Source organism: Epinephelus moara, chromosome 6 (assembly GCF_006386435.1).
Source record: "Epinephelus moara isolate mb chromosome 6, YSFRI_EMoa_1.0, whole genome shotgun sequence".
NCBI classification, from domain to species: domain Eukaryota; kingdom Metazoa; phylum Chordata; class Actinopteri; order Perciformes; family Serranidae; genus Epinephelus; species Epinephelus moara.
Window position 1 is genome coordinate 31,393,669 of NC_065511.1, and position 27,243 is coordinate 31,420,911.

General features: G+C 39.4%; 2 protein-coding genes across 5 annotated transcripts in view; both read left to right on the top strand.

Moving 5' to 3' along the window:
* Positions 1–15,592, top strand: part of lmtk3 (lemur tyrosine kinase 3) — a 29,491-nt gene extending 13,899 nt beyond the window's left edge. For 3 of the 4 annotated variants that reach the window (XM_050047816.1, XM_050047817.1, XM_050047818.1), the window contains exons 11-17: positions 87–6,408; positions 6,510–6,673; positions 8,527–8,660; positions 9,261–9,595; positions 9,686–9,770; positions 13,007–13,045; positions 14,108–15,592. In XM_050047816.1, coding sequence (XP_049903773.1) covers positions 87–6,408; positions 6,510–6,673; positions 8,527–8,660; positions 9,261–9,595; positions 9,686–9,770; positions 13,007–13,045; positions 14,108–14,241 — 7,213 coding nt within the window. In that variant the 3' untranslated portion in view covers positions 14,242–15,592. The remainder of the gene's footprint in view (positions 1–86; positions 6,409–6,509; positions 6,674–8,526; positions 8,661–9,260; positions 9,596–9,685; positions 9,771–13,006; positions 13,046–14,107) is intronic. The other variant, XM_050047819.1, reaches the window with a different exon arrangement.
* A 122-nt stretch (positions 15,593–15,714) lies between these two features.
* On the top strand, positions 15,715–23,983 carry prpf31 (PRP31 pre-mRNA processing factor 31 homolog (yeast)). Its single transcript, XM_050047854.1, has 14 exons — positions 15,715–15,873; positions 17,799–18,014; positions 18,095–18,155; positions 18,273–18,356; positions 18,464–18,561; positions 19,203–19,309; positions 19,433–19,602; positions 20,214–20,371; positions 20,465–20,554; positions 20,855–20,982; positions 21,263–21,335; positions 23,291–23,419; positions 23,519–23,617; positions 23,711–23,983. The coding sequence occupies exons 2-14, from the start codon at positions 17,799–17,801 to the stop codon at positions 23,822–23,824; spliced, it is 1,527 nt and encodes a 508-aa protein (XP_049903811.1). The 5' UTR covers positions 15,715–15,873; the 3' UTR covers positions 23,825–23,983.
* Positions 23,984–27,243: the final 3,260 nt, after the last annotated feature.

The window sequence follows — 27,243 nt, forward strand, 5'->3', positions numbered from 1 at the left end:
AATGATGATTATGTTAATGGGAAGTGAAGATGCCCTAATTCTGTCTCTCTAAACTTAATTCCTCTGTTGTTCTCTCCTGTCCTCAGGTATGAGATCATGCAGTCCTGCTGGCTACCTCCATCTCAACGCCCTTCTGTAGCGGAGATATTCCTCCTCCTCTCCTCCCTCCTGGCTGCTGAGCGAGGAATGGTGAGGGGGAGTGTGGGCGAAGAAGATGAAGAGGATGAGGAATATGAGGAGGGCAGAGGAAGGAGAGGGGAGAGCGAGGAGTCATTTGAAAGACGCTGGGACTTACTCCGTCCACCTGCCTTCCAGACTGCAGCAAACGAGCGACAAAGGGAGAGAGAGTACGGCAGGGAAGACAGAGACAACTCCTACCCCCTGCTGGACCCGGTGGGGAACTGTATCACCCCGTCCTCGTCTGAACTGGACGACATCTTGACGGTCACCGAAACCAGCAAAGGCTTGAACTTTGAGTATTTCTGGGAAAAGGCTCATGCCAGAAGAGGCTACAAACCTCTTCCTCCTCCTCAGCCAATCCCGACTGTGAACAATAACCACAGACAGTCTTTGGACACTCCCACTGTGGTCCCTGTGATAAGCGCCCGCAGCCCCTCCCTTGCCAGCGAGTACTACATCAGATTAGAGGAGCACACCCCCCAGGACAAGTCGCCAACTCTTAAAGGGAAGATGCAGTCCTCGTTCCGCTCTGACTCGATCTGCCCTGGAGACATGGAGCTGGTGGAGATTCGCAGTGGCATGCTGGGAAAAGAACGAGTCCCTTATTGCTCTTCTGATAAGTGTGGAAAGGGCCTCCAGACCATCAGATCAAGCGAGGTTCAACTCCAGGTTCCCAACACAGGCGTGGCTGAATTCAGAGACACTTCGTGCAGAGTGACGGACTTCTCAGTAGTCGATTTGGGAGACGATGATGAAGAGGAGAAGAAAAGGAGCAGTGAGGCAGATAAAAAGTCCTCGATGAGTTCTCAAGCTCCGGTCCTTCCTCCGAAGCCTCGCTCTATGTCCATGTCATCAGCCAACCACCTCCACTCGCGCCCCCTCCCCGCCCCTCCACTTGGTTATAGAGGACTGCCTCACTACACCATCAGTGGAAAAATCGAAACAGACCCACATCACATGAGTAGCTGTCCGCCTTCTACCTTTGATCACCTGGGGCTCCATCGGTCCCGACAGACTCTGCCACCATCCCCATCCCTCTCCCCCTCCCTTCCCCCATCGAGCCATCCAATTTACCCCCAACCTCCTCAGATGTGCCCCCCACCCCTGCCTCCCCACACCAAACCACAAAGAAGCTGCCCCAGCTATAACACAGCAGACAATTATTTAAGATACAGTAAGCCGCAGATGCAGAGATCCAATAGAGACCCACTATCCTGTGACCTGTCTGACAGAGAGGGTGGTAGCAGGCATTTAGCATCATTGCACAACTCCAGAGAGACCTCTCATTCTCGTGCAAAAGACTTTGACTCTCCTGTTCGTCGAGAAAACCCATTGCGCCCAATTTATCGCAATTTACCCCGCCCTCAGCCCACAAACCCCTCGCTTGACAGACAGTCTTCATCCAGTCCCACCTACTCAGATGAGGATGACTCTCCCTTCATGTCCCCTGAGAGAACCAGCGGTGGGACTACTGTCACTCACTCCAGCCTATCTGAAGACGCAGACCCAGCCTGCGCTGAGTTCTTCTCCAGGGGAATGAAAAGGACTCAGTCACGCCTTGACACCATCCTTCCTGCCATTTGGAGGGAAGATGCTGAACTTCACGCAGAACGTGTGGCCGCTGCCAAGAAATCCCCCATGCATCTGTTTCTGACAGAGATATCTAGTGTGACAGAGTCTAGTGAGTCCAAGTCAGAGGCTTCATGGGAGGGAGACAAGGAGGAGAAAAGAGACGGAGAGAGATGGGGGAACTTTGTGCTGCCCAACAGAGGGATGCGCCGTTCCCAGTCGCTGATCACAGAGCTGGGGTCAGCAGGACAGTCATGGGTGCCAGAGAAACGGGCAGGAGCTCAGGAGGACGCTACTGTAACTAAAGAATCATTCCAGAGGGATCTTTTCCTCACAGAGATCGACACAGGAAGGATGGAAACGGATCCAGAGGGAGGATCAGAAAGTGATCCAGTAAAATACCTCTATCCTGCAGGATCCAGATTGCGGCCCTATGTCTGTGCTCCAGGCCTTCCCTCTTACACCGAGGCTGAGGAAGCATATTCAAAGGGTATACGGAGATCTCGCTCTCTCCTCTCTGAGATCACCATGGGGAAGCAGGAGTCAGACCAGCAGCAGACTGAGAAGGAGCCTCGGAAAACAGAGATGACCAGGGAGGAGTTCCTGAAGGAGATCCAATCAGCAGAGACTTTCCTGACTGAAATCATATCGAGACAAAACGCCACGACAAACAGAAAAGAAGCGGACTCATCTTACTCCCCTACACCGCTGTCTCCTGAATACGAGTCCATATGTATTGACCCAAGCTCCGCTCAGACCATCAGATTTCAGACAGAGAGCTCCGTACGAGCATCCAACAAAGGCAACCATGAAACACAAACTGAGGCCATCTACGCCCAAGTGACCAAGCGCGCTAAAAAGGGTGAGATAAAGGTTTCTATGAAGCCTGAGATCCCAGTCCTTCATATAGGGCCAAATAAACAAGCTCCCAAACTGGACAGCGAAGGAAACAGTGCTGACCACTGCCAATCTGGCGAGTTTGTGTTTTCAGAAATCATGCCCAAAAATGGTCTCCTGCACAACCAAACACTTGCATGTGAGAAAGAAGAGGAGGAGAGCGCAGATGGACCTGCCTTACCTGCCAGAGGAGAGCAAACAGATCTCTTGGAGCACTCTCCTTCTGAGTCCACTCAAAGTGTTAAAGATTCTAACACTGTGCTACAGCGTGAGAACAAAACGCTAACCACAAATGAAGCAGATACTCAAAAGGCTGCTGTAATAGGGAATGGTGAATTAATGAAAGAAGGCCTACAGGCCAGCAGCCCCAAGAGACGGGATCAAACATGTGGAGAGACCGATACCACGTCATGTGATCCTGACAAAGAACAGAGCCATTCTGATAAGGTTTCTTCAGTGGACTCTGAATATATCACGACAGCTGATTTAGAAAATGTGGGTTCTCAAAATAGCGATGAGACTAAAAGAGAAAATTCACTTCAACACAATGACACCGGGCAAGAAAAACACTGTCATGTTGCTGAAAAGGTGCCCACTCCTGCTGCCACTCCAACCACTCCAGATTGGGACCCATCCTCTGATGTCTCACTTATCACCCCCACCGACTCGGTCCTGTCACCTATGACTTCAAACTCAGCCGACTGTCTCACACCTAGTGACTCATGGACGAGCAGTGGAGGAGGAGGAGGAGTGGGAAGCGGTGGGTGGCGAGCTCTGGGAAATGAAACACCACATCGAGACTCTGCCTATTTCTCAGACAGTGACTGGGAGGGGGACGGGATGAACAGAAGGAGCAGTGATGGACTGGTTGCCTCCAGGCCAAGCAGTGGTCGAGGAGGGGATCGGGGAACACTGACAGGGATAGAGGAAAAAACTGAGGAGGAGGGAGAAATGGGAGAAAAGAGCCCCTTAAGAAATAGTTTACAGATGTCAGATAAAGGTAAAACTATTGAGGAAATGAGTACTCTGCATCAGCATGCGCCAGAAAATGCTGTCTCTCATTTAGGTGATGACAAAGACATTTTAAACAAAGGGCTGGAGTCAACACAGAGAGACGATTCTGGCATTTTCCAAAACGAGAGCATAAAGTCAACGCTGCTGTGTGATGACCCGCAGGCCAAGGACTGTGTTGACTTAATAGATAAGTTGTTCTCAAAATTAGATGATGAGCCACTGAAAGGGCTCCCACACAGCGGTGGGTATCCGATAGACAACCACTACACAGATGGCATCATCTCTCAGATAACAGATTGCAAATACCAGGACGCTGCAGAGAACGATTTAAATCGACATTCCAAGAGCCTCGCTGAGACAAACATTTTGATCGAGTCTATGTCTGGCAGCCATTCAAAGGATTGTTTGTTAAGGCCAGGCAACAAAGATTACACAAGTGGTACAGAGAGGGATATTGATCTCTCTGCACTGAACTCCCTCAAATGTAGAAATGACACTGTGGAATCAGTGACACCTTCCCAAGTTGACAACAGAGAGTCAAGATTATCTAAACTATATGGTGTTCAAACCAGTGACGCCACACTCAGCAGTGAAACCCCGTCAGTAGTCGAGCCAAGTGATGATGGGAAGTCTGTATATGGTAAAGTTAGTGGTCTGACGTGTCCTTCTTGGGCTGAGGAGGCTGAAGAGGCTGAGAGACGTGAAGACAGACCCAGTCTGGACCACAACGAGCTGGGTCTGAGAAACCTGCGCTGCTCAGATGGCAGCGAAGACAAGAAGGTCACGACAGAGACGGAGAAACAACTAGCTGCCGCAGAGCTGTGTAACGCCATGAAGGAAAAGTCGCCCATGAGAGGAGCAGCAAGTCGGACGGACTCTGCTGACATCATGGATAAAGACTCCTGTGAGGGCCTGGACGTGAAGACTAAAGAGTTATGGAGCGCTATGGATGAGGATGAGGAACGTGCAGGATCTGGAGTCATTAGGGGAGAGTTTGACTGCCACCGTTTTTCACAGTCTAGAGACTTACGTCTGTGGCCTGATGAAAATGATCAGTGGGCCTCTCCAGAGAGGAGGTGCCAAGACGAACTGAAATCTGAATTTTTCTCTGGGTTCAGTAATAAGGCCTGGGAGGTGGGGGAAAGGCTTGTTGTAGGTCAGGAGTTTTGGGAGACTGAAGAAAATGATGAACTTGCAGGAAGTGAACCACACCCTGCCGTCTTGGAGGGCTGCGAAGAAACCTGGAACGATGAAACACAAGGACTTGCCGGTAATCTTGCCATGAAGGAAAAGTGGGACTCTGCTGTTTCTAATGACCAACAAGCTCCCCAAGTTGTAGACGTACAACAGGAGGAAAACATTGAGAACCTAGTAGAAATTGGCGGTTTCAACGAAGCCCTGAAAAGAGAAATCTCAGATATTGAAGTAGAGAATATAGAAATCCCAGAGCAGGAGTCCTTGGAGGAAGCAGAGAGGCAGATTTTGTCATGCACAGAGACAGGAAGGGACAGGGAAGGTCTGCTAGACTCCACAGAGACAGAGGAAAATCAAAACTTTAACAGATGGCCTCAGAATCACCTCTGCAAGATCCAAAACGAGGGACAGACATCAGCTGAGTGTGTCGACAAAGGCTCAAATTTAGAGAACTGTTTCAGTCACACTTTAGAGAGTTCAAACATATCTATTTGCATCACTGAGGCTCCTCATGAGAACTTTTCAGACCTGGAAAATGTTGAATCAGGCGCAGAGTCAGAGGCTGAAATGAAACCATGGCTTTCTAGGCAATTTATAGAAGACAGAGTGAGCATTATAAATGAAGAAGAGGATTTCAGAGACATGCCCCTTCCACCCAATCCCATCTCTTGTCCCAGTGACCTTGATATGCAGGAGATAGATCCACAGGTGGACAATTTCAGCTCAGTAGATTTTCCTAGTCCTCCACCAAGCATAGACCTTGATGTGCAAGATGATAAATTGGAGAGTTTAGACGACTCTTTTCCTAGCCCACCGCCATCTGTTATAGAGGCAGAGGAGTTTATTAGTCACATTAATCTAGACGACTTTATTGCTAGCACTGAGACGGAGCCGTATATTTCCCCAACTCACAACGCAGATGTCTCAGAGCCACCTCTGCAAGAATCACCACCTGCTACAACTCAGAGTAAAGGGATCTCAGCCAATCTGAACCTCCCCTCTGTGCACATAACACTGGTCGATGAGAACAACCTCACACCCAGCACAGAACAACAGGATGAACATAATAATCTGTCACAGAAAACACCGCCTGCCACCCCATCTTCACCCCAAGTTCCCCTCAACAATCTCCCAGAGTTACTGATTTCTGAGTGGAAAGATTTGGACGAGGAGCCCCTGGAGGATTTTGAAAAACTGGAACAACTGTGTTGCATATCTGGGGACGAGGAGGACTCTCTGGGTGACCTTTTTCTGGGGAACTTGGAGCTCCTGGAATCTTTGAAGAAATCACCTGAGCAGAAAGGCAGCAGTGGTGGCGATAGTGATACAGGTGAGGAGATAGGTGGCTCCTCTAGTCCTGAGGGGAGCAGCGTGGATTTGAAGGAGGACGGGATCCCTGAGAACTCTGATCAACCGGCAAAGTCTGCACCACATGTGATCGAGGATCCTCAAGAGGAGAAGAATGACGGGCAGAAATCACCAAGCCAAACATCTGATGTCAAAGACCAGGGCTCTTTCTCTAAGATGACAACAAAGAATGGCCTCATGATGCAGGTGAGCATGTTTTCTCGTGTTTTGTTTGTTGTAAAAGTGCTCCTTATATTACCTCTCTGAGTTTAATCCCTGCTCTTTATTGTTTTGTTTTGTTGCTTCAGGTGTGTGAGGAGAGGCTGCAGTTCTCGCTCAGTGAGAACGTGAAAACAAATGTGCTCTGGGGGTCGACTGTTAAAGACATGGTGATGCTGCGGCCCTGGGGGGAACAAATCACGGAGAACAGCAGCGAGCTGGTCACTGTGGAAGAACAAAAAGAGGACGAAAGGTACAACGAAGGCTGAATTTAGGATTTATACTGAAAGAATGATTCACCCAAATTTAAAAAAAAACAAACTCCAACTCAAAATATATTTTATACTTTCCTCTGGTGGTGTCTTACTCACTGCAAAACTAAAAGAAAAATTAAATCTAAGTAAGACAAAATATCTTAAATCAAGGCAATACATGCTTGTTTTTTTGTGACAAGATTTGGGGAAGTTTTTATGTTAGAGCATTTCACTTTTTCTTTTTTTATACACTTTTAGTTTTAGCTTTTTTGTTGTTTGTATATACAACCATAAGTGTCATTTCTGACAACTTAAAATATTCTTTCCACTATCAGAAAGGTAAAGGGAAAGGGAAAAACTGAGCAAAATGGGTGAAAAATAGAACAGCCATGGTTACAAATATCCATTTTCAAAGAAAGGCATATATATATAAATCTGTTACTGAGATTTTAATACTGGTTCTGAGTAACTTAACGCTTGAAACTAGAATTACCAGAACTTAAAAGAAGTTTTATCAACACTGAAAAGTATAAAGCTGCTTTGTTGAAGTCAGCATTTGTTATTTCAAGCATCTTATCCTTTCCATCTCCTCAAATATTAAGAAAAGGTAATGACCAAATGAAATTCACCAAAACACAGCACAGCAATCATGTACTTCTATAGACAAAATATAATACAGAAAAAAGACACGTTTTATATCTGGGGAACAGAACAGGCTGTGAGTCATTTGGACCAATTTTATATTTTTTAAAACACGTAAAATATCCAGTCTCAAAGAACCCACAAGTATCTTAAATCTAGTGCAGCCAGACAAACAGAACAACAGAGGGCAGCCAGCGGAGGCCCAGTGATGGCAGGTCACAGTTCCCAGTGGGTCATTGTAATTTATGATGACAAATATACTTGTTTATAGTGTAGCTGTACTGGTTTCAAGATATAATTTATAAACTTATAGTCTTATATAAATAAAGTGGCACTAGCATTTGCTATATTTAGCTACATTCTTGTACATATTGAGAAAAAATTCTCAAAACTTTTCTCTGTAACCAGATTTGTGTTTGTGAGGACGTATCAAGTAGATTGTCTTGTTTTTCTCTGTTTATTATTTTGCATCTACATAATTTATTATTAACTACATTCATATATTGTTTGCATATTTTATTTTGCTCTTTACTTTAAATTTGATATATTAAAATTTAAATTCAAATATATAATATATATACATATAAGATGTTTTTTTAAGAACTGACCTTTTTCAGTATGGAACCCCCAAAGTCCTGACAGATGATTTTTTTTCTTTTTATTTACAAAAGAGTATCATCAATAGTGACCTGGAGGGCTCTCTAATTTACAGCCATGCAGATAATTCTTCTAGTTTTCTTTGCCCAACTTTCGGGATATTTAATTTACCCCCAATATAGTGAAGGTGAACAGATTTTCATTTCCAATGCTCAGACCATTAAAAATGTGTATCTAAAAAAAAAAAATCAACATCACTTTTCAGAAACAGTGTACCTGTTACTTTTAAAAATCTAAACAAATTGCAACACCTTTTCTGAGGAACCATTTCTTTTGTGGAAAGTAGTTCCAACAAAAACTGTTGACAGCAACATTTGTTAATTGTCTAGAGTAACAAGGATACTGCCTATTATTTTAAATGTAATTTTTCAAAGCTGTGAGCACAACATATTAAATGAAAAAGAGATGAATGTTACAAAATCTGAGCAGATAAAAACAAAACTATCTGAGTAGATACCACAATGAGCAAATGGAGAAACCTATATTTTGGTGAAAAGACCATTTAATATTCATGGTTTAATTATATTTTGTTGATTGTGTTTTGTTGTTGTAGCCAAGAGGAGCAGGAAAGTCCCCCCAGCATTCAGCCCGACACAGAGTCTGATGAAACTAAAGCTGAGCCGCTCACTGTGAGTGAACAACCTGAGGTCACCACCCCTCAGCCTACTGCAAACCAGGCAATGAAAGGTACGTTCATGTCACACGTATATCGCTGATATTCATGACCGAGACCATGAAATACAAACCACAGCAATTTATTTATTTTTGTGTCAATGTTTGTTCCCCCATCCTGCCGAGTGTTTAAGATACCAGCTTTAGAGATTTCTGCAGTTTCACATAGGAAATACTGCTACACCCACCAACTGTATCACTGTGCAGATGGAAGTGTGCATCTACTTATGGATGAGAGAATTGTACTCCTGACAGCACAACACATAAACATTAATGGCGTCCTCCTCGTTGATGTAACGTTAGCTAGCTCAGTGGTGTAAGGTGATGAAAGAGATAGGACCCTTTTTTACACTATTTTTATTGAGTCGATTAAAGATGTGAGGAAGAAAAACAGGAAGCATTAAACAAAGGAAACTTAAAAAACTAAAATGAATCTAAACAGAAGAGGAAGAATAAAGAGAGGGAATAAAATACCCAATTGTCAATCACCCCTTAGCCAGCTGGGCTGCCTGTAGAAGGTCGACAAACTTTCATCCCTACCTTTAAAGGCATTTAAGGCACTCTCGTCAGGTGTCTCTCGTCTCTAACGTCTCTTCCTTGCTCTCATTTTTACAGCAAAACTAGCTCGTCTGTCTCTCGCCCTCCCTCCTCTTGCTCTGAGTCTTCCCCTCAACCCCACTGGTAAAGGAGGATTTGGGGATGGTGCAATTGGGAATCGGATCGGAAGACGGAGAGGTCTGTCCTCTGGAAGTGACCCTGACGATGAGGAGGACGATGAACAGGAGGATGAAAGCTCCCGGAGGGTGATCGTTGTCACAGAAACAGACGTGGACAAACGTGTTGGGCTAAGGAGTCTGCTGAAATCACCCAAGGAGCTGATGGACAGAGAGAGGGACAGAGGGAGGAATGTGTCCTTTTTTGATGATGTCACAATCTATCTTTTTGATCAGGTATTTCCCGTACTTTCAATAACTGATTTAAAAGAGACTGTCATCAATATAAAAAAAAAGAGGCCTGACTGTTTTGTTTCATTACGACAGGAAACTCCAACCAATGAGTTGAGCAGTTCAGCGCCCACAAGTCCAGCCGCAGTGTCAGTCAAAAGCACCAAGTTGGATTTACGTGGTAAGATCTTAAACATTTTAAACATCTAACAGGGTTTTTGTGGATCTTTAAAAAGTTTTAAAAGAAATTCTTGAATGTACGGAATACATGAACATGTTTTTCTTACCTTGCATTATAAAATCTCAAAAAATTGGTTGCATCTTTTTAAAAAATAATGTACTGAATGCCTCTCACATTAACATCACACAGAACAGGACAGCAGAACCAACAACACTCATCTTTTGTTTCCGGGCCAGAATGCTCAAAGAGTGTGATTCACTGTCTGCTGGCTAGCTTTCACTGTACCCTGGAAGACATAGGGAAGTGCAAGTTCAACAAAACTTGGCTTTTTAACCAAGATTTAGGGGCATGGCTGAAACCAGTATAAGGCAATGCATGTGAGACTTGGTGTAATTTATGCAAAAGGTTTTCCAACTCAGCACGATGGGAATCAAGGCAGTGGGATCCCACATGCAAAGTGAGAAACACAAAATAGCAAAGAAAACTCGCCAGTAAACAACACATTTTTCCCAATTCAGTTTTACCCTTGTCTCCAACATGAGACAAAAAAATAAATAAATAAATAAAATCATGTTTTATGTTATAATAAAAATTTAGGCAAAATTGTCCCTAAGCCTAAGTAAATCATGTTTTCTTTTTTCCCATCAGTTTTCATCATAGTAAAATTGGTCCTAATTTGTTTCTTAAAATGTTTAATCATCTCACATTTATTATGAGAAGCAGATTGAGGAGGAAACATATTAAGTCACGTTAGCAACATGGCTGCGGGAATGGAGCTGTTGGTGAAACCATCCACCACTTTGGTCCAGACTGAAATATCTCAACAACTATTGGATAGGCGGCCGTTAAATTTTTTGCAGACATTCATGCTAGCCAGAGGATGAATCCTACTGATTTTGTGATACTAAATCATTTCCTTTAGCGTCAACAAGAGGTTAATGCAGTGTCCACACTACGAGCGATAGCGCTACAGCATGACCAGCTACATTATCGCCAAGTCGCCATTGAAGTGTTGCTCAAGCGCTCATTAACATAGTTACATCGTCACGGGCTTGTGTGTGTAATTATGTCTACATATGTACCTCATTACTTTAAACTTAAGCCACGTTTAACATGAACATCCAACACTGAGACATAAGGAGAAGTGTAATAGGTTCCCTTAAAGGTGCTACTTGCCACAAAGCACCTCGACTCAACGTCACCAAAAGTTTGTAACTGGTCAGAAACATATGTGTGCTTTTATTTAATGTCTGAGCCCCATTTTAACATCACATTTTGCTGCCTCATTTCATCCCTGTGTGCACCACAATGCACATTTAAGCTAACACTGCATCATCTAACTGAGCTAAATAACACAGTACCACAACAAGAAACAAAGACATATAAGTGGTTAACATTTCACTGAGTTATTGAAATGCTGAAAAAAACTGAATCCAGCTCAACTTCGATTTGTAGCGCATCATGCCCATCCACAGCGACAAGTGTCGGGCGTCAGTTTGTAGTTTCATGTCACTGGCTTCCATTGAAAATGACATGTAGCCTATTGCTGAGTCGCTCGTAGTGTGAACGCAGCATCACATTTATGATTTTTCTTCTTCTCTGCCATGGTGGAAGACACATTTGTGGATGAATTGTAATAACTTTACCAAATACCTGCAAAACAAATGACACTCCCATCATCCTCAGCTGTACGTTGTGTTTTGTGCTGACTGACTCACGTTAGCATGCCCACATTAGCATTTAGCTCAAAGCACTGCAACACCAAAGCATCACAGAGCTGCCAGGACGCTGCAGACTCTTCTTATCAGACTGTAGACATAATGCGCATAAGTCTGAAATATGTTTCTTTCCACACGTGTATTATCACTCAGTCCTCACCTTGAGCCAGAGAATGACGTAATAAAACCTGACAGCCACTAACTCATCCCCACCCACCGAAATGGAAAACCCTCAGTTCAACCATCTCGTCTCCAAATATGCAGGCAGAATTAATCTTCTATAATTATCCCCCTCGACACTGTGACATGTGGAACTGAGCGGCGACATAAATCCTGCGCTCAACAATGCAAGCCTAAGCTGTGTCTCCCAACACATTTTCATTTGCTCTCTTGACTTCCTCTCTCCATCTTGTACACTGATTACCTCATTTCACAGAATAATGAAAGTTTGGGCTCAGAGTTTCCTTCGGGCTGTGCACATATACAGAAATGCAGAAACTCCAAAATTAGATGCTTTCATGATCTTTCGTCGCCTTTAGAGTTGAAACTTCAAAGTGTTGAAAGAAGAGGCTGCGTTCGCTCTGAGTTATTTTTAACTAAAAACTGTCCAGCATTGCTTCAGTGTGATTATATTAATAGATATAAATTATTAGTTTATTTTCTGACTTGTGTTTGGTTTGGAACATCTATACCTGTCAGGCCAGACAATGAACACAAAGGGGTGGATGTGGAAACACATTATACATAAGTTAAAGAGGAAACATTGACATTAACTGAAAATGTAGTTCTTCAGTTTTATCCACAACTTGGTTTTGTACTGTATGATTTAAAAAGAGATTTAATATTGAATAGTACACTTGAAACTATGACTTAAAGGGACATTTCGCAGATTTCCAACCAGCTTTGTATCATAAAATTGTGGGTATTATGTGTAATAAACTTCGGTTCATTGGTCTGGTGTGGCACAGTGCATTATGGTAGTTGTAGGTTTTCTACTTCTTGAGGAAAAGCGAACGCCACCGCCCTTTTCACAGAATTTGGTTTGCTCTAGGGCTATTGCTTGAACTAGATAGATGGATAACTTTATTGTCCACCTCAGTGGAAATTTGTCTTTGGCTTCTCTCAAAAATCAAAGCCACAGACACACACAACGCAATACACCATTAAAAACGTACAGTTAAACAATATATATCATATTATAGTGCAAATAGGCAGGTAGGACCAANCTGTTGCTTGAACTAGATAGATGGATAACTTTATTGTCCACCTCAGTGGAAATTTGCCTTTGGCTTCTCTCAAAAATCAAAGCCACAGACAAACACACAACGCAATACACCATTAAAAACGTACAGTTAAACAATATATATCATATTATAGTGCAAATAGGCAGGTAGGACCAATAGTAAAAGAGCACATCTTATGAAAATAGTAGTGTTCCCTGATACAGTCACTCTGTGTTCATTGCCTGTATGACATAGGGAATAAAAGACTTCTTATATGTGTTCCGACTGACTCTAGGGACCCGAAATCGACGCCCAGATGGGAGCAGCTCAAACTGTGAGTGTAATGGATGTGAGGCATCAGCAATTATATGTTTAGCCTTAACTACAGATTGCACTTCCCCATTGTTGTATGCCTGCTGCCACCATGGACACGAAGAGTATGGAGGTAGTTCAAGAAAAGAAGAGATGCCCCTCTCTTTCTCTCTCAAACTCAGAACAAACTCTGATCAAAAGTTAACACCGGCAGTGCTGATCAAATATAGACAAAGATTCTGTTACTATATCGCCTTTTCTCGCCTAAAATGTTTTTAGAAACATATTTTAGTGCACTGTTTGGAAGTAATACAAGCTGTACAAATTTGTGGACAGGAAGTGGGCGCCATACTGTTTCCTGTATTGTTCACTTTTGTATGAGTCTATACATTGTTGTTGTGTTTTGTTTTGTTTTTTTAGAAAAATCGTGCATAGTATATCTTGAAGTTTTGGGCTCCCCCACAGGTCTTTAAGACCAACCAGCACACCTATATTACTGCATATCAGAATCAGGTTTACACTTTGCCAAGTAAGTTTTGATACACAGGAATTTTCCTTGATATTTTGCTGCATAACAACAAACATATTTCAAAAAGAAAAACAAGTACTGCAAAAGACAAGAACCATAAACATAAAACATGAAAAAAATACAATAAAACAATATGAAAAACATAAACTATATCTGTTTTTAAAATGAAATGAGATGTAGAATGTTTAAAACGCAGATGATGGAGTGTGAAATTTTGACAAAAGAGTGTGGAGAAGTAAAAAGAATATGTGCAATGTACAGAGAAAATGATCTAGAGCATGTGTGTAAATATAACGCATTGAGTCAGATGTGAAGGCTTTGCTTAATGTAACGTATAGATGTAAGTAGGTCAGCGCTTTAGGCTCTCGCTTTTGCTGGAGGAATTTCTCATCAAGACACAGATAACAAAAGGCAGAAATCTCAGCTCATTAATCATAAAATCTGTTTCATGCTGAAGGTTAATTTGTGAATTACTACTATGAACATCAAGGTAAAATGAAATGGTTAGTGACTGTGCCTACACATAGTGCTTGATGTTGTGTTTCTTCCCATCAGGGTCAAACATCAAGAGCAAAGAATCGAAAAGGAAAGAGGATTTATCAATCAAACCAAGGTCGCCTGTGGGGGCCAATCCAGTGACATCATCGCGCTTCACTGTCAGCCCTGCCAACGACCCCCACTTGGTGTGATGTCACATGACATCGTGGGAACCTTTAGAGCTGAACCCTCTTGGACTGGCCAGTGAATTAACCCCAACAACCAGCCATTCACCCAGAGGCTATTTTTTTATTGAAGAGGCAACTGAAAGAATGAGACTCCCGACCTAAAAGCTGGACACATTCCAGGTTTTACCAGCGACAGGATTTTGTATGACAGGGGTTTGTTGTGCTCCTGCCTGCCACTATTTACAGAGTTTATTCATAGCCTTCAGCTACAAAAGTCTTTGGAAAAGGCAGCATATGGCTAGGAGAAGAGGAGCCTGGAGCTTTGTAAAATCTGAAACAGATTTGACAGCTATGCAGTGGGAGTCTTGCTGTGTACCAGCTTACCTTCTCTTTTTCTTATTCATTCTGTTGTATTATTCCCCAGATGTGCGGGGAATGCACTTTCTTTAGTCATTCATCTGTCTATGTAAGCGCTTGGATCCCAGTCCTCTCTTTATTAAAGAAGTTTTTCATTGCAGTCAGTCAGTTGTTCTTGTAGGCAGCAGTTTGGAACAGAAATCGCTTGACTCCTGTATTTGAGAATAGTCATTTGCATTTGTACAAATATCATAATACAAGTGAATACAATATCATTTTAGAGCTGTTTACTTTTAGATGTATTCTTAGACTGCACGAAAAATGAAACAAGCTATGCTTCTTTATACTTTTAGTTTGAAACAGATTTGTCTTATGTTGATTAATTTATATTATATATATTTATTATATTGTTTTATTTATTTATTTATGTAAAGCCAGTTTCCATGCAATATTTTATTTATTTAATTATTTATTTATCTCTTTATTTATTTGCTTTTCTGCAATTAATATATATGAACTTAGCTATAATTTGTTTGGGACAGAATGCATCTAGGTTATACCTTCTCTAAGATCTTCATAACAAATAAATCAAAAATATTTTCCCAAACGTCTTAATTGCTAAAAAAAAGTATTTTGTATAATTTTACTTGTTAATATATGCCAATCTGTATGGAACTATGTCCTGTAATGTGTCATTATTTTCCAATGTCTATGAATTTTTAGCCGTCTTGTCATTCTTTTACCTTGTTTAATGACCGTTAATGTAGCTTAGCATGAAAAATCAAAGCCTCTCATCAGTAAATAACTCCATTTGTTTGTGTATCTGTTAATTTACCCCATTTTCTACTAATAACAGTCCATCCTGCAGTCGAGGTCCAACTAGTCCATTCGTTTAGTCTGTTTAAATGTTGGTTTAAAACCTGTATTGTTTAAAGAATGGTTTTCAAGGGATAATGTATAAACAAGGGGAAATAAAAACTACAAAATGTGAGCCTCTTATTGAACTGTTTCATCACAATAAATCGTATTGTTTTGTAATCGTACAGCGCTCTATTTATAACCGAGAAGACCCATATATCTCCTGTGTAATGCGTCTTTGTTTGTGCGCCGTATTGACTCCATTTCCCAGAAGGCGGTTCGAATGTTGTGACGTATTTATCCCGCGTCAAACGGGTTAACTGTGCACCGCAGGCTTACTGCGTATAACGACTAATCTTAGAATACAGAAGAAACTCTTGAAGCCTTCATAAGGCGTATTTGTTTTCCTTTCAGTAGGCGACCAGAGGCTGAAGGTTAGAGGTAAGTTTGTGTTACTTTTAAAGCGTGTAGTAACAAAACTGACAGCGCTACGCCAACGTTTGCTAACGCTAGCTAGCTAGCACTAACGTTACATTAACGATACAACCACTGAATTATGATCAGTGTAGAAACATCTTTCTCAAATAGCTACACATTCAGATTTTATTTGCTCCGTTATATATCCTGTGTTACATTGATTAACGTTGTTTGGGAGTTTAAACAGGACCGTAATACCCTGAAATCGTTGTAAACTTCAACTACTTTAAAAACATCCCCTATTTGTGTTCAACGTGTTTTGGATCCAAGAAATTCAATTTGAAGATGTTGTCTTAAGATGTAACTAGCTATTTTAACACCACTGATCCTAATCCACAGTTAATTTAGTGACCTATCTAAATGTCTAAACTGACAAACAGTATTCGGTGTGTTGAATTGCTTGTTTTGTTTTTGTAAAGCGTCCCAGATTATATTGAAATCATGCCGAGAAAAACTAGCAGTTCTTTTTTACAGTAATTTGCTATATGCTGGCTTGTTACCCCTTAAAATGAAACCATGTGCACTTGTGAGGTTATAGTCAGCCAGTTTGCAGCCTGTGGGCTAAATCTGGCCCTCAGACCCATTTTTAATTTCACAATTAAATTCAAATTAATTCACGAGGAAGAAACTATAGAGTGCTGCACTGGGTTAAGGCACGACGTTGTTAGTTATTAAAAAAAAATAAAAAAAAATCTGGTGCTCTTCGAGGATGGGGCAAATAGTGCCATGGTAGTGCCATGGACTTTTACACTGAGTGAGCTGGCCAGTCGTTTTTTTTTTTTTATCTTTATATGAAATTAACTGGGATTTTTTTTTAATGTAAATAGGATGCCAGAGTCTATTTAAAAAGTATGAGAGCTTTTTTTTTTTTTTTCCTCAAATATAAATGCCAGAGGAGGACCCCCAGACAGACGTCCGGGCAAATTATTTATTAGCAAATTAGCTGGCCTTTGGCCTCCTGGCATTTTGCAGAAGTGGCCACCGGGCAATGCAAGTTGTGTATTCCTGGTCATAGTTGAACAGTTGTGCATATGTTGTGATAAGTTGCGATTTATTGTCCTTTTTTTAAACTTCAGCTTGTATCCCCAAAGGAAAACATTGTCAACATCTGTTTTGTGTAATAAGATAAAGTTTTCTGCCCGTTCATCTCACTTCAGTCCTTTTTATTGCAGCAAAATGTATCTAATGGAGTGAAAAAGCAATTGGTTCGATTATTCTAGCAGGCTACCTAAAGTTTAATTTGTATTTGCATTATTAATAATTTATGTAATGATGAAATTGATGTCTTGCATCAGTGTTTCAATAAAACATGTAACTGTATCAGCATTTTCCCCATCCCTAGTGAGCTGTAGAAGATGAAATAGTCACATCTTACACTGATCAATTTGGGGGATTTTAGGGAAGTTTTACTATGGAAAAGAACAAATTGCAAAGGTCAGAAACAAACAATATATTTGTTTCACTGAAATGTATTTTGTCCTTGTTTAACTTCTCATAATCCATTAATCACATTTTTGTCCCTCTAGCCATCTCATCATTTCCCAGATGTTTTTAAGCATCTGCTTTGCTGCTTTTACTGTATTTAAGTTATCATACAGATCAGTGATGTGGATAGGACAATCACATTTTATTTCACTCAGCTGTAACAGTAAGAAAAGAAAATTATATTACTTAAAACCAGAACAGAAAGATAGCATTTGGGTTTTATTGCTGTGCAGTGCAATGTTCAGAAATTTCAGATGCCACACAGTCTTGTTGTAGATATTATATCAGAAAGATTAACACTGTGGTACAATCAGTAACACTTATTTTTGAAACTTACCTGAGTAGCTTCATCTTATCAACCCAGTTACCTTTAATGTCCTCAAACTTTGTGCTGCTGATTGCAGATGTCTCTGGCGGACGAGCTCCTGGCAGATTTGGAGGAGGCCGGAGATGAGGGTGAGGACGGGTTGTATGCAGAGGGAGAGGAAGGGGAGAGTGATGGAGAGGTGGCGCAGGGAAGGACAGAGGCAGGGCTGGAAGACATCCCAGAGGAGATGGAGGTGGACTACAGTAAAGCTGAGAGTGTGGCGTCCATCGCCAAGCTCCGCAACAGCAAACAGGTGAGTTGTATCATACAGTTGTTGTATTATACAAGCAACTGTTGTGGTCGTTGCCACATAATCTTATTTTTTGTCTGCAGTTTTCAGAGATAATGGACAAAATTTCTGTGTACAGTGGAAAACAGCGCAAGAACTCAGAGGGTGAGTGTGACCCATGTTCACATTTTCTTTTGTGTGTGTGACAGTGTGGTTTAAGAAGTTCCTCACAGCATGTAACTCCAGTTGAATCTGAATTAAGTTGGTTGTGTTTCCTTTTAGTCTCGGGTCCAGTCGAGGCCGACCCAGAATACAGACTGATAGTTGCAGCCAATAACCTCACAGTGGAGATCGACAATGAACTCAGTGAGTTAGCTGCTCCTGCCAGTTAAAGAAATCAAAATGTAAAGGGTTTGATGTTGTTCTGCTCTGTATTAAAAAACTTTTCTAATGCCTTTCTGCCTGGGTTTCAGATATCATCCACAAGTTCACTCGCGACAAGTACTCCAAGAGGTTCCCAGAGCTCGAATCTTTGGTGCCAGATTCTCTAGATTACATCCGCACAGTCAAGGTGAGACGAGTTGAAATGTTTATTTTGCATTTTTCTGAAAATCCATTTCAAAATGAGAGTAAGGTGTTCATTATTTGTTTCTTTAGTTGGACTGCAGGAAGATATTCATCGATAATAATTTATGTGATTTAGTAAAAAGTAAATTAGTATGTGGCTCCAAATTATAGCCACCTGTGTCACAGAAAAGTAGTCTTATTTTTTTATCAAAATTAAAGAGTATGTATTATTATTCCTGTTACAGAAATTACACAGATTGACTATATTTAATAGTTATTTAAAAATATGAAAGCTTACAATTATTACACCCTCACAAATTATCATTGATACGTTAGGAAAATTAATATAATAAAATATTTTATAAAAAGTTATTTTCTCACATATAAATATATTGTATATATTTTTTATATTATTGTTTTTTCATATTTTATTTATAATTTTATTCTGTCCTACATTTATGTCTCTTAATTTTTTCAATACTTGTTTTATTTATTTATTTTTTTAAATTTCAATTTCCCATATTGTGTTAATGTTATGCACCAATACATACAGTCCTTATATGAGAATAAGAAAACCTACTTGGCAATAAACTGTATTCTCATATGATTTGAGCATCATTTTCTCCATTTGTGCTTCCTCCTCAGGAGTTAGGAAACAACCTGGACAAGTGCAAGAACAATGAAACTCTTCAGCAGATCCTCACTAACGCCACTATTATGGTTGTCAGTGTCACAGCTTCCACCACACAGGGGTGAGTGAACAGACATCTGTGGTCTGTCAGTGTTATTGCTCCCATCCACAGGACGTTTGTGAGTGACCGTCGCCGTTTAAATGCCAATCAATAAGTTGACTTTGTGTGTTTTTGTGGTTTTAGGTCACAGCTAAGTGAGGATGAACTGAAGCAACTGGAGGAGGCATGTGACATGGCTCTGGAGCTGAACCAGTCCAAACACAGGATATATGAATATGTGGAGTCCAGGATGTCATTCATCGCCCCAAATCTGTCCATCATTGTTGGAGCCTCGACAGCTGCCAAGATCATGGGTGAGCGACACAGAAAGATCCGTCTTAGATTTAAATTGTTTAGATTAGGGATGTTCCTTATGACAAATTTCCCTGATGTTTAAACATAAATTTAAACTTAGAATCATCTAAAAGTAAGAAAACACTCATAAAAGTCAACATTGAGCACAATTTTATCTATTAGGTAAAATTCTGTCTGAAAAAATATTGTTTATTATTAGATCCATTCAAAATTGTCAGTCACATTTTCCAGTGAGGTGAGACGGTGGTGCATTGTCGTGGTTAGCATTGTCGCCTCACAGCCAGAGGGTTTGTGGTTCGAACCCTGGGGTTGGGGAGCCCCTCTTTTTGGAGTGTGCATGTTCTTCCCGTGTCAGCGTGGGTTTTCTCTGGGTACTCCGGCTTCCTCCCACAGTCTAAAGTTAATTGGTGACTCTAAATTGGCCCGTAGGTGTGAATGTGAGCGTGACCAGTCTGGTGACCTGACCACGGTGTAGCCAACCTCTCGCATAATGTTAGCTGGGATTGGCTCCAACGTGTGTGTTGTTATGCTGTCTGTGCTATTTATCTCAAATAAAATGATATTCTTTATCACTCTCTGTTTCTCTCTCTGGTTTCTCCTCTGCTCGCAGGTATCGCTGGCGGCCTCACTAACCTCTCCAAAATGCCTGCCTGTAACCTGATGCTGCTGGGAGCTCAGAGGAGAACGCTGTCTGGCTTCAGCAGCACCTCCCTGCTGCCCCACACTGGCTTCATCTACCACTGTGATGTGGTGCAGTCGCTACCACCTGTCAGTAAATAAACAGAAACATACTGCAGTGTTGTTCTAACTGAGCACAGGGGACTTTGTAGCTAACAGCTGTCTGCCATTTTGTGTATTCAGGACCTCAGGAGGAAGGCAGCTCGTCTGGTGGCTGCAAAGTGCACGCTGGCTGCCCGAGTGGACAGTTTCCACGAGAGTTCAGACGGCAAGGTGACTGTCCAAGAGGAGCACATACACACTGATGCTGAATTTATGAATAGCTGTGTGGATACTAACACGTGCTACAAAATAAACAGGCTAAATTCTCTAACATTTTCTCAACTTTGTTTACACATATGGTGGACCAGCATTTTTATAAATACCTTACAAAACAATGTAGTCCAACACACCATCAAACATACAGTCGCAACCACTGCTACATAGTTGAAATTACACATCTGACACAAACATTTTAACATTTATTTTACATTTCTGGCGCCTCTGGTTTTAACTTCTGTGTAACTTTTGTAGGTTGGCTACGATCTAAAAGAAGAAATAGAGAGGAAGTTTGATAAATGGCAGGAGCCTCCGCCAGTAAAGCAGGTCAAACCACTGCCAGCCCCACTGGATGGACAGAGGAAGAAGAGAGGAGGAAGGAGGTACAGATCTGCTCTATCCCTGCAGCACAGGCCACACATTTAGAGAAAAGCGGAGTACAATATGGAGATGCTTGAAGTACAAATGAATTGATTTATGCAGCCTTTTATTGTAAGTAAAACATTCTGCTGTATCAGAACACAGAGAAGCAAACAAAGCACAAGACAGAGCAGCGAGAATCTTACATAACTCGCACAGCCGAGCTCAGAATACCACCATCAACTCAGAATATGTGTATATATAGCATAACCAACTCCGCTGTTCTTATCTTCTCTCCAAAAGGTATCGAAAGATGAAGGAGCGTCTTGGACTGACTGAGATCAGGAAACATGCCAACAGAATGACTTTTGCAGAGGTCAGTAGATATCGTCTCTCATGCCTCTTATATCTCACATATCTTGTGTAACTATGCTCCCTGTAAGTTTAACTTTCATTTATTCCAGTGGTGTTCACTTTCAGGCAGTAATATGTCCAGTATTTATACTATCATCTAACTGTGACGTATATATATGTGGCTCTAAATGTGCTATATTTAAAGACAAAAGCAAAATAAGTACAAACATAGTGGAAAAAAATGTGCACGTTAAATATACGGAAATGTTCTCTGATCACATTGGATTTTGTTCCCTGCCAGAGCATCTAAATATAAACACAAAGGCCGAAACACTTGGACTAGGATGGCGGCCAAAAGCAGCTTCACTAGTTTCTGATTTCATCAGTTTACAAAAGCAAAACTGATACTGCACCGAGACCCAAGAGACATAGTTTGTGCTAATGTTTCAGGCAAGATGCAGAGTTGTAATCTAAATCTGTTGTTTACAGCAAACCCACTGTAGTGATGTAGCGAGATGAGGTTTCTTGTTTTCAGTTTTACCCCTAAATAAACAGACTGATTTTTTTTTTACAAGGAGAGTGGAAACGGGACAATGCAGTCTAATTTACTTTCAGTACAAGGACATATATTCTTTTCTCATTTTCAGAAATCTCAGACTCAAAGCTGCTGTAGTACTCACATTTCATCACACCAGCGACTGAGCTGCTCACTTCTCAATAACTAAACTAGTTTGATATCACCGTGCACTTGCCACCTGAAAGACATTGTATCAGTTAATAATAGTGAGTTATGGCTTTCCATGTTATAAGAGAAGCTTTTAAACACTGCAGTGCTGGAATGTGAAATTATTTAATATGTGTGTTTTGTCAGGGCACACCATTTCTATTGTTTGACATGAGCATGATTTTGGTAAAGGACGCATAAGCAGTGAGACTTTAAGCTTCTTCAGAGTGTCCTTGACACTATACTATACTACGACTTTTCTATGACATACTATACTGACATTTTTATGACATACTATACTATGACTTTGACATACTATACTATGACTTTTATATGACATAGTATATGGACTTTTTTTTTTACATACTATACTATGACTTCTTATGACATACTATACAATGACTTTTCTATGACATACTATACTGACATTTTTTTTTACATACTATACTATGACTTTTTATGACATACTATACTATGACTTTTCTATGACATAGTATACTGACCTTTTTTTAAAATACTATACTATGACTTTATGACATAATATACTATGACTTTTCTATGACATACTATACTATGACTTTTTGACATACTATACTATGACTTTATAACATAGTATACTGACATTTTTTGAAATACTATACTATGACTTTTGTATGACACACTATACTATGACTTTTTATGACATACTATACTATGACTGTATGGTATAGTATACTATGACTTTATGATATACTATACTATGACTTTATGACATACTATACTATGACTTTATGACATACTATACTATGACTTTTTGACATACTATACAGTGACTTTATGACATACTATACTATGACTTTATGACATACTATACTATGACTTTTCTATGACATAGTATACTGACATTTTTATGACATACTATACTATGACATTTTATGACATACTATACTATGACTTTTCTATGACATAGTATACTGACCTTTTTTGACATACTATACTATGACTTTATGACATACTATACTATGACTTTTCTATGACAGTATACTGACCTTTTTATGACATACTATACTATGACTTTATGACATACTATGCTATGACTTTATGACATACTATACTGTGACTTTTCTATGACATAGTATACTGACTCTTTCTTGACATACTATACCATGACTTTTGGGTTAATTTTATGACACATTTATGACATACTATAGTATGACATTTATTGTAATGTGCTATATCAGCGGTTCTCAAATTTTTCATGACTTTACTTGCAGATTGAAGATGATGCATATCAGGAGGATCTGGGCTTCAGTCTGGGTCAGCTGGGGAAGAGCGGCAGCGGGCGTGTCAGGCAGGCTCAAGTCAACGAGGCCACCAAAGCCAGAATCTCCAAATCCCTCCAGGTAATCTTATTGGTGGCTCATTCTCACTTCAAGAATGACCTATTTATTATTTTGTTTTCAGTCCTTAAGTCTCTGTATTTATTTTGCTGCACACAACAGAGGACGTTGCAGAAGCAGAGCATGACATACGGAGGAAAGTCTACAGTCAGAGACCGCTCCTCAGGAACCAGCTCCAGTGTAGCATTTACACCTCTTCAGGTAAAAAGAGCTCAACACTTTCTCTAATTGAACATCCCCTGAACACTGTACAGGCTTATTTCAGTTAACTAACCATTGTACTCTTGTCTGCAGGGGCTGGAGATTGTCAACCCACAGGCTGCGGAGAAGAAGGTGGCTGAAGCTAACCAGAAATACTTCTCTAACATGGCGGAGTTCCTCAAAGTCAAAAAGGAAGCTAAGATGTAAACACACATGAGACAACACACACCATCATCTTGCACATGGACTGTTGGACTCAACACTGTTAAATGTTCATATATTTTGAAATTCGCTTGACATTGTGCTTGGTCCTGTATTTTGGTTTTACTTTTTCATTTTTCTGTTTTAATAAAACGTGATAATTTCACAATGTGTCCTGTCGTGTTTTAGAGAAAGTAAAAAATGTTGAAACCATGTACCTGATGCTGTTTGTAGGTAAACTCTACAAATCTTATCCCATTTGCTTGAATTGGTCTTTATACTTGGTCACTGCATTCGTCAAACACATGACTTGTTAAATGATATACTACACAATGACTTCTTTATCACAAACTGTACTATGGCTTTTTTTATCACATACTATGACTTTTTAATACATTACATACTATACTATTACTTTGTAAGACTTTTTTAAAAAATCTAATGCCTAATTAAACTTTTAATAGTGTGTAATTTTTTTTTTTTGATGACACACTATACTTTGACTTTTTTCAGTTTAACACATACTGTACTGTAACTTTTAAAATGACATACTATCCCATGACCTTTTTTGCTATAATGTTACTTTTTTGATGACATACTATACTAGACTTTTTTCGACATATTATACTCTGACTTTTTTGACATAATATTCTATGACTTTTCATGGCATACTACTATGACCTTTTTACATAGTTTGGTATGACTTTTTGTGGCGTACTTTACGTTGACATTTTTTATATATTTTTTTACATACTACATGACTTTTGGACATACAATAGTATGATATGTTATACACAATATTATGATTTTTTTGACAGAATTCTATGACTATTTTGAAATACTGTACTGTGACTTTCACATCCTCTGACTTTTTTGACACTAAACTATAATAATTTACATACTATATTATGACTTTTTTCAACTTACTATATTATAGCTTTTTTGACATACTGTAGTTTGACTATTTTTGTGATTTATGAAGACATACTTTTCCGCGACTTTTTATTCATGATTTGTGACGACATACTATACTATGAACAAATTTCACGATTTTTGATGACATAAAATACTATGACGTTTCGTCATGATTTTTGACGACATACGATACTATGACAATCTAATTATTTTTAACGACATACTATATATAACGTTTTTTCATGATTCTTGACGACATACTGTACTATGATGTTTTTTTCATGATTTTTCACGACATACTATACTATGACGTTTTTTCATGATTCTTGATCACGACATACTATACTATGACGTTTTTTCATGATTCTTGACGACATACTATGACCATCTTTCATGACTTTGGACGACATACTATACGATGACCATCTCTAATTATTTTTGATTACATACTATACTATGATGGTGCATTCGTGATTGTTGGCGACATGCTATAAGCCTACTATAACGTTTTTTCATGATTTTGGACGACATGCTGTACTATGACGTTTTTTCATGATTCTTGACGACATACTATACTATGACCATCTTTCATGATTTTGGACAACATACTATACGATGACCATCTCTAATTATTTTTGATGACATACTATACTATGATGGTTCTTTCATGATTGTTGACGACATACTATACGCCTACTATGACGATTTTTTCTTGATTTTGGACGACATACTGTACTATGACATTTTTTCCAGATTTTTGACCACATACTATACTATGACGTTTTTGTCATGATTCTTGACGACATACTATACTATGACCATCTTTCATGATTTTGGACGACATACTATAGGATGACCATCTTTAATTATTTTAGATGACATACTATACTATAACGGTTCTTTAATGATTTTGGACGACATACTATACTATGACGTTTTTTCATGATTTTTGACAACATAATATACTGACATTTTTTTAATATTTGACGACACACTATACTATGACATTTTTTTCATGATTTTGAACAACATACTATACTATGACGTTTCATCGTGATTTTTGACAAAATACGATACTATGACCATCTCTAATTATTTTTGACGACATACTATATATGATGGTTTTTCATGATTTTTGACGACGTACTATACTATTACCGTCTTTCATGATTTTTGACAACGTAATATACTATAACATTTTTTTATGATTCTTGATGACATACTGTACTATGACCATCTTTCATGATTTTTTACGACATAATATACTATGATGTTTTTTTCATGATATTGGTGGACAAACTATACGATGACCATCTCTGATTATTTTTGATGACATACTATACTATGACGGTTCTTTCATGATGGTTGACGACATACTATACTATGACGGTTCTTTCATGATGGTTGACGACATACTATACTATGACGTTTTTTCATGATTGTTGACAACATAGTACTATGTTGTCAACAATCATGAAAGAACCGTCATCGTATAGCATGTCTTCCAAAATCGTGAAAAAACATAGTATGGTATGTAGTAAAACATCATGAAAGATTGTCATAGTATAGTATGTCGTTAAAAATCATGAAAAAACATCATAGTATAGCATGTTATCAAAAATCATGAAAAAAACGTCATAGTATAGTATGTCGTCATAAATCATGCAAAAAATGTCATAGTATAGTATGTCGTCATAAATCATGCAAAAAAAGTCATAGGATAGTATATCGTCCAAAATCATGAAAAAAAGTCATAGTATAGTATGTCGTCCAAAATCATGAAAAAATGTCATAGTATAGTATGTCGTCATAAATCATGCAAAAAAAGTCATAGGATAGTATGTCGTCCAAACTCATGAAAAAATGTCATAGTATAGTATGTTGTCATAAATCATGCAAAAAAAGTCATAGTATAGTATGTCGTCATAAATCATGCAAAAAAATGTCATAGTATAGTATGTCGTCATAAATCATGCAAAACAAGTCATAGTATAGTATGTCGTCCAAAATCATGAAAAAATGTCATAGTATAGTATGTCGTCATAAATCATGCAAAAAAAGTCATAGCATAGTATGTCATCAAAAATCATGAAAAAACGTCATAGTATAGTATGTCGTCATAAATCATGAAAGATGGTCATAGTATAGTATGTCGTCATAAATCATGCAAAAAAAGTCATAGTAAAGTATGTCATCAAAAATCATGAAAGATGGTCATAGTATAGTATGTCATCCAAAATCATGAAAAAACCTCATGGTATAGTATGTTGTCATAAATCATGCAAAAAATGTCATAGTATAGTATGTCATCATAAATCATGCAAAAAAAGTCATAGGATAGTATGTCGTCCAAAATCATGAAAAAAAGTCATAGTATAGTATGTCGTCATAAATCATGCAAAAAAAGTCATAGTATAGTATGTCGTCATAAATCATGCAAAAAAAGTCATAGGATATTATGTCGTCATAAATCATGCAAAAAAGTCATAGTATAGTATGTCGTCATAAAT

What these genes read in the sequence shown, in the direction of transcription:
- prpf31 (XM_050047854.1), top strand. Translation starts at nt 17,799, where the DNA reads ATGTCTCTGGCGGACGAGCTCCTGGCAGATTTGGAGGAGGCCGGAGAT. An exon ending in ACAGCTTCCACCACACAGGG is followed by an intron (nt 19,310 to 19,432) that starts GTGAGTGAACAG and finishes TTGTGGTTTTAG; the next exon opens with GTCACAGCTAAGTGAGGATG. An exon ending in TAGCATTTACACCTCTTCAG is followed by an intron (nt 23,618 to 23,710) that starts GTAAAAAGAGCT and finishes TCTTGTCTGCAG; the next exon opens with GGGCTGGAGATTGTCAACCC.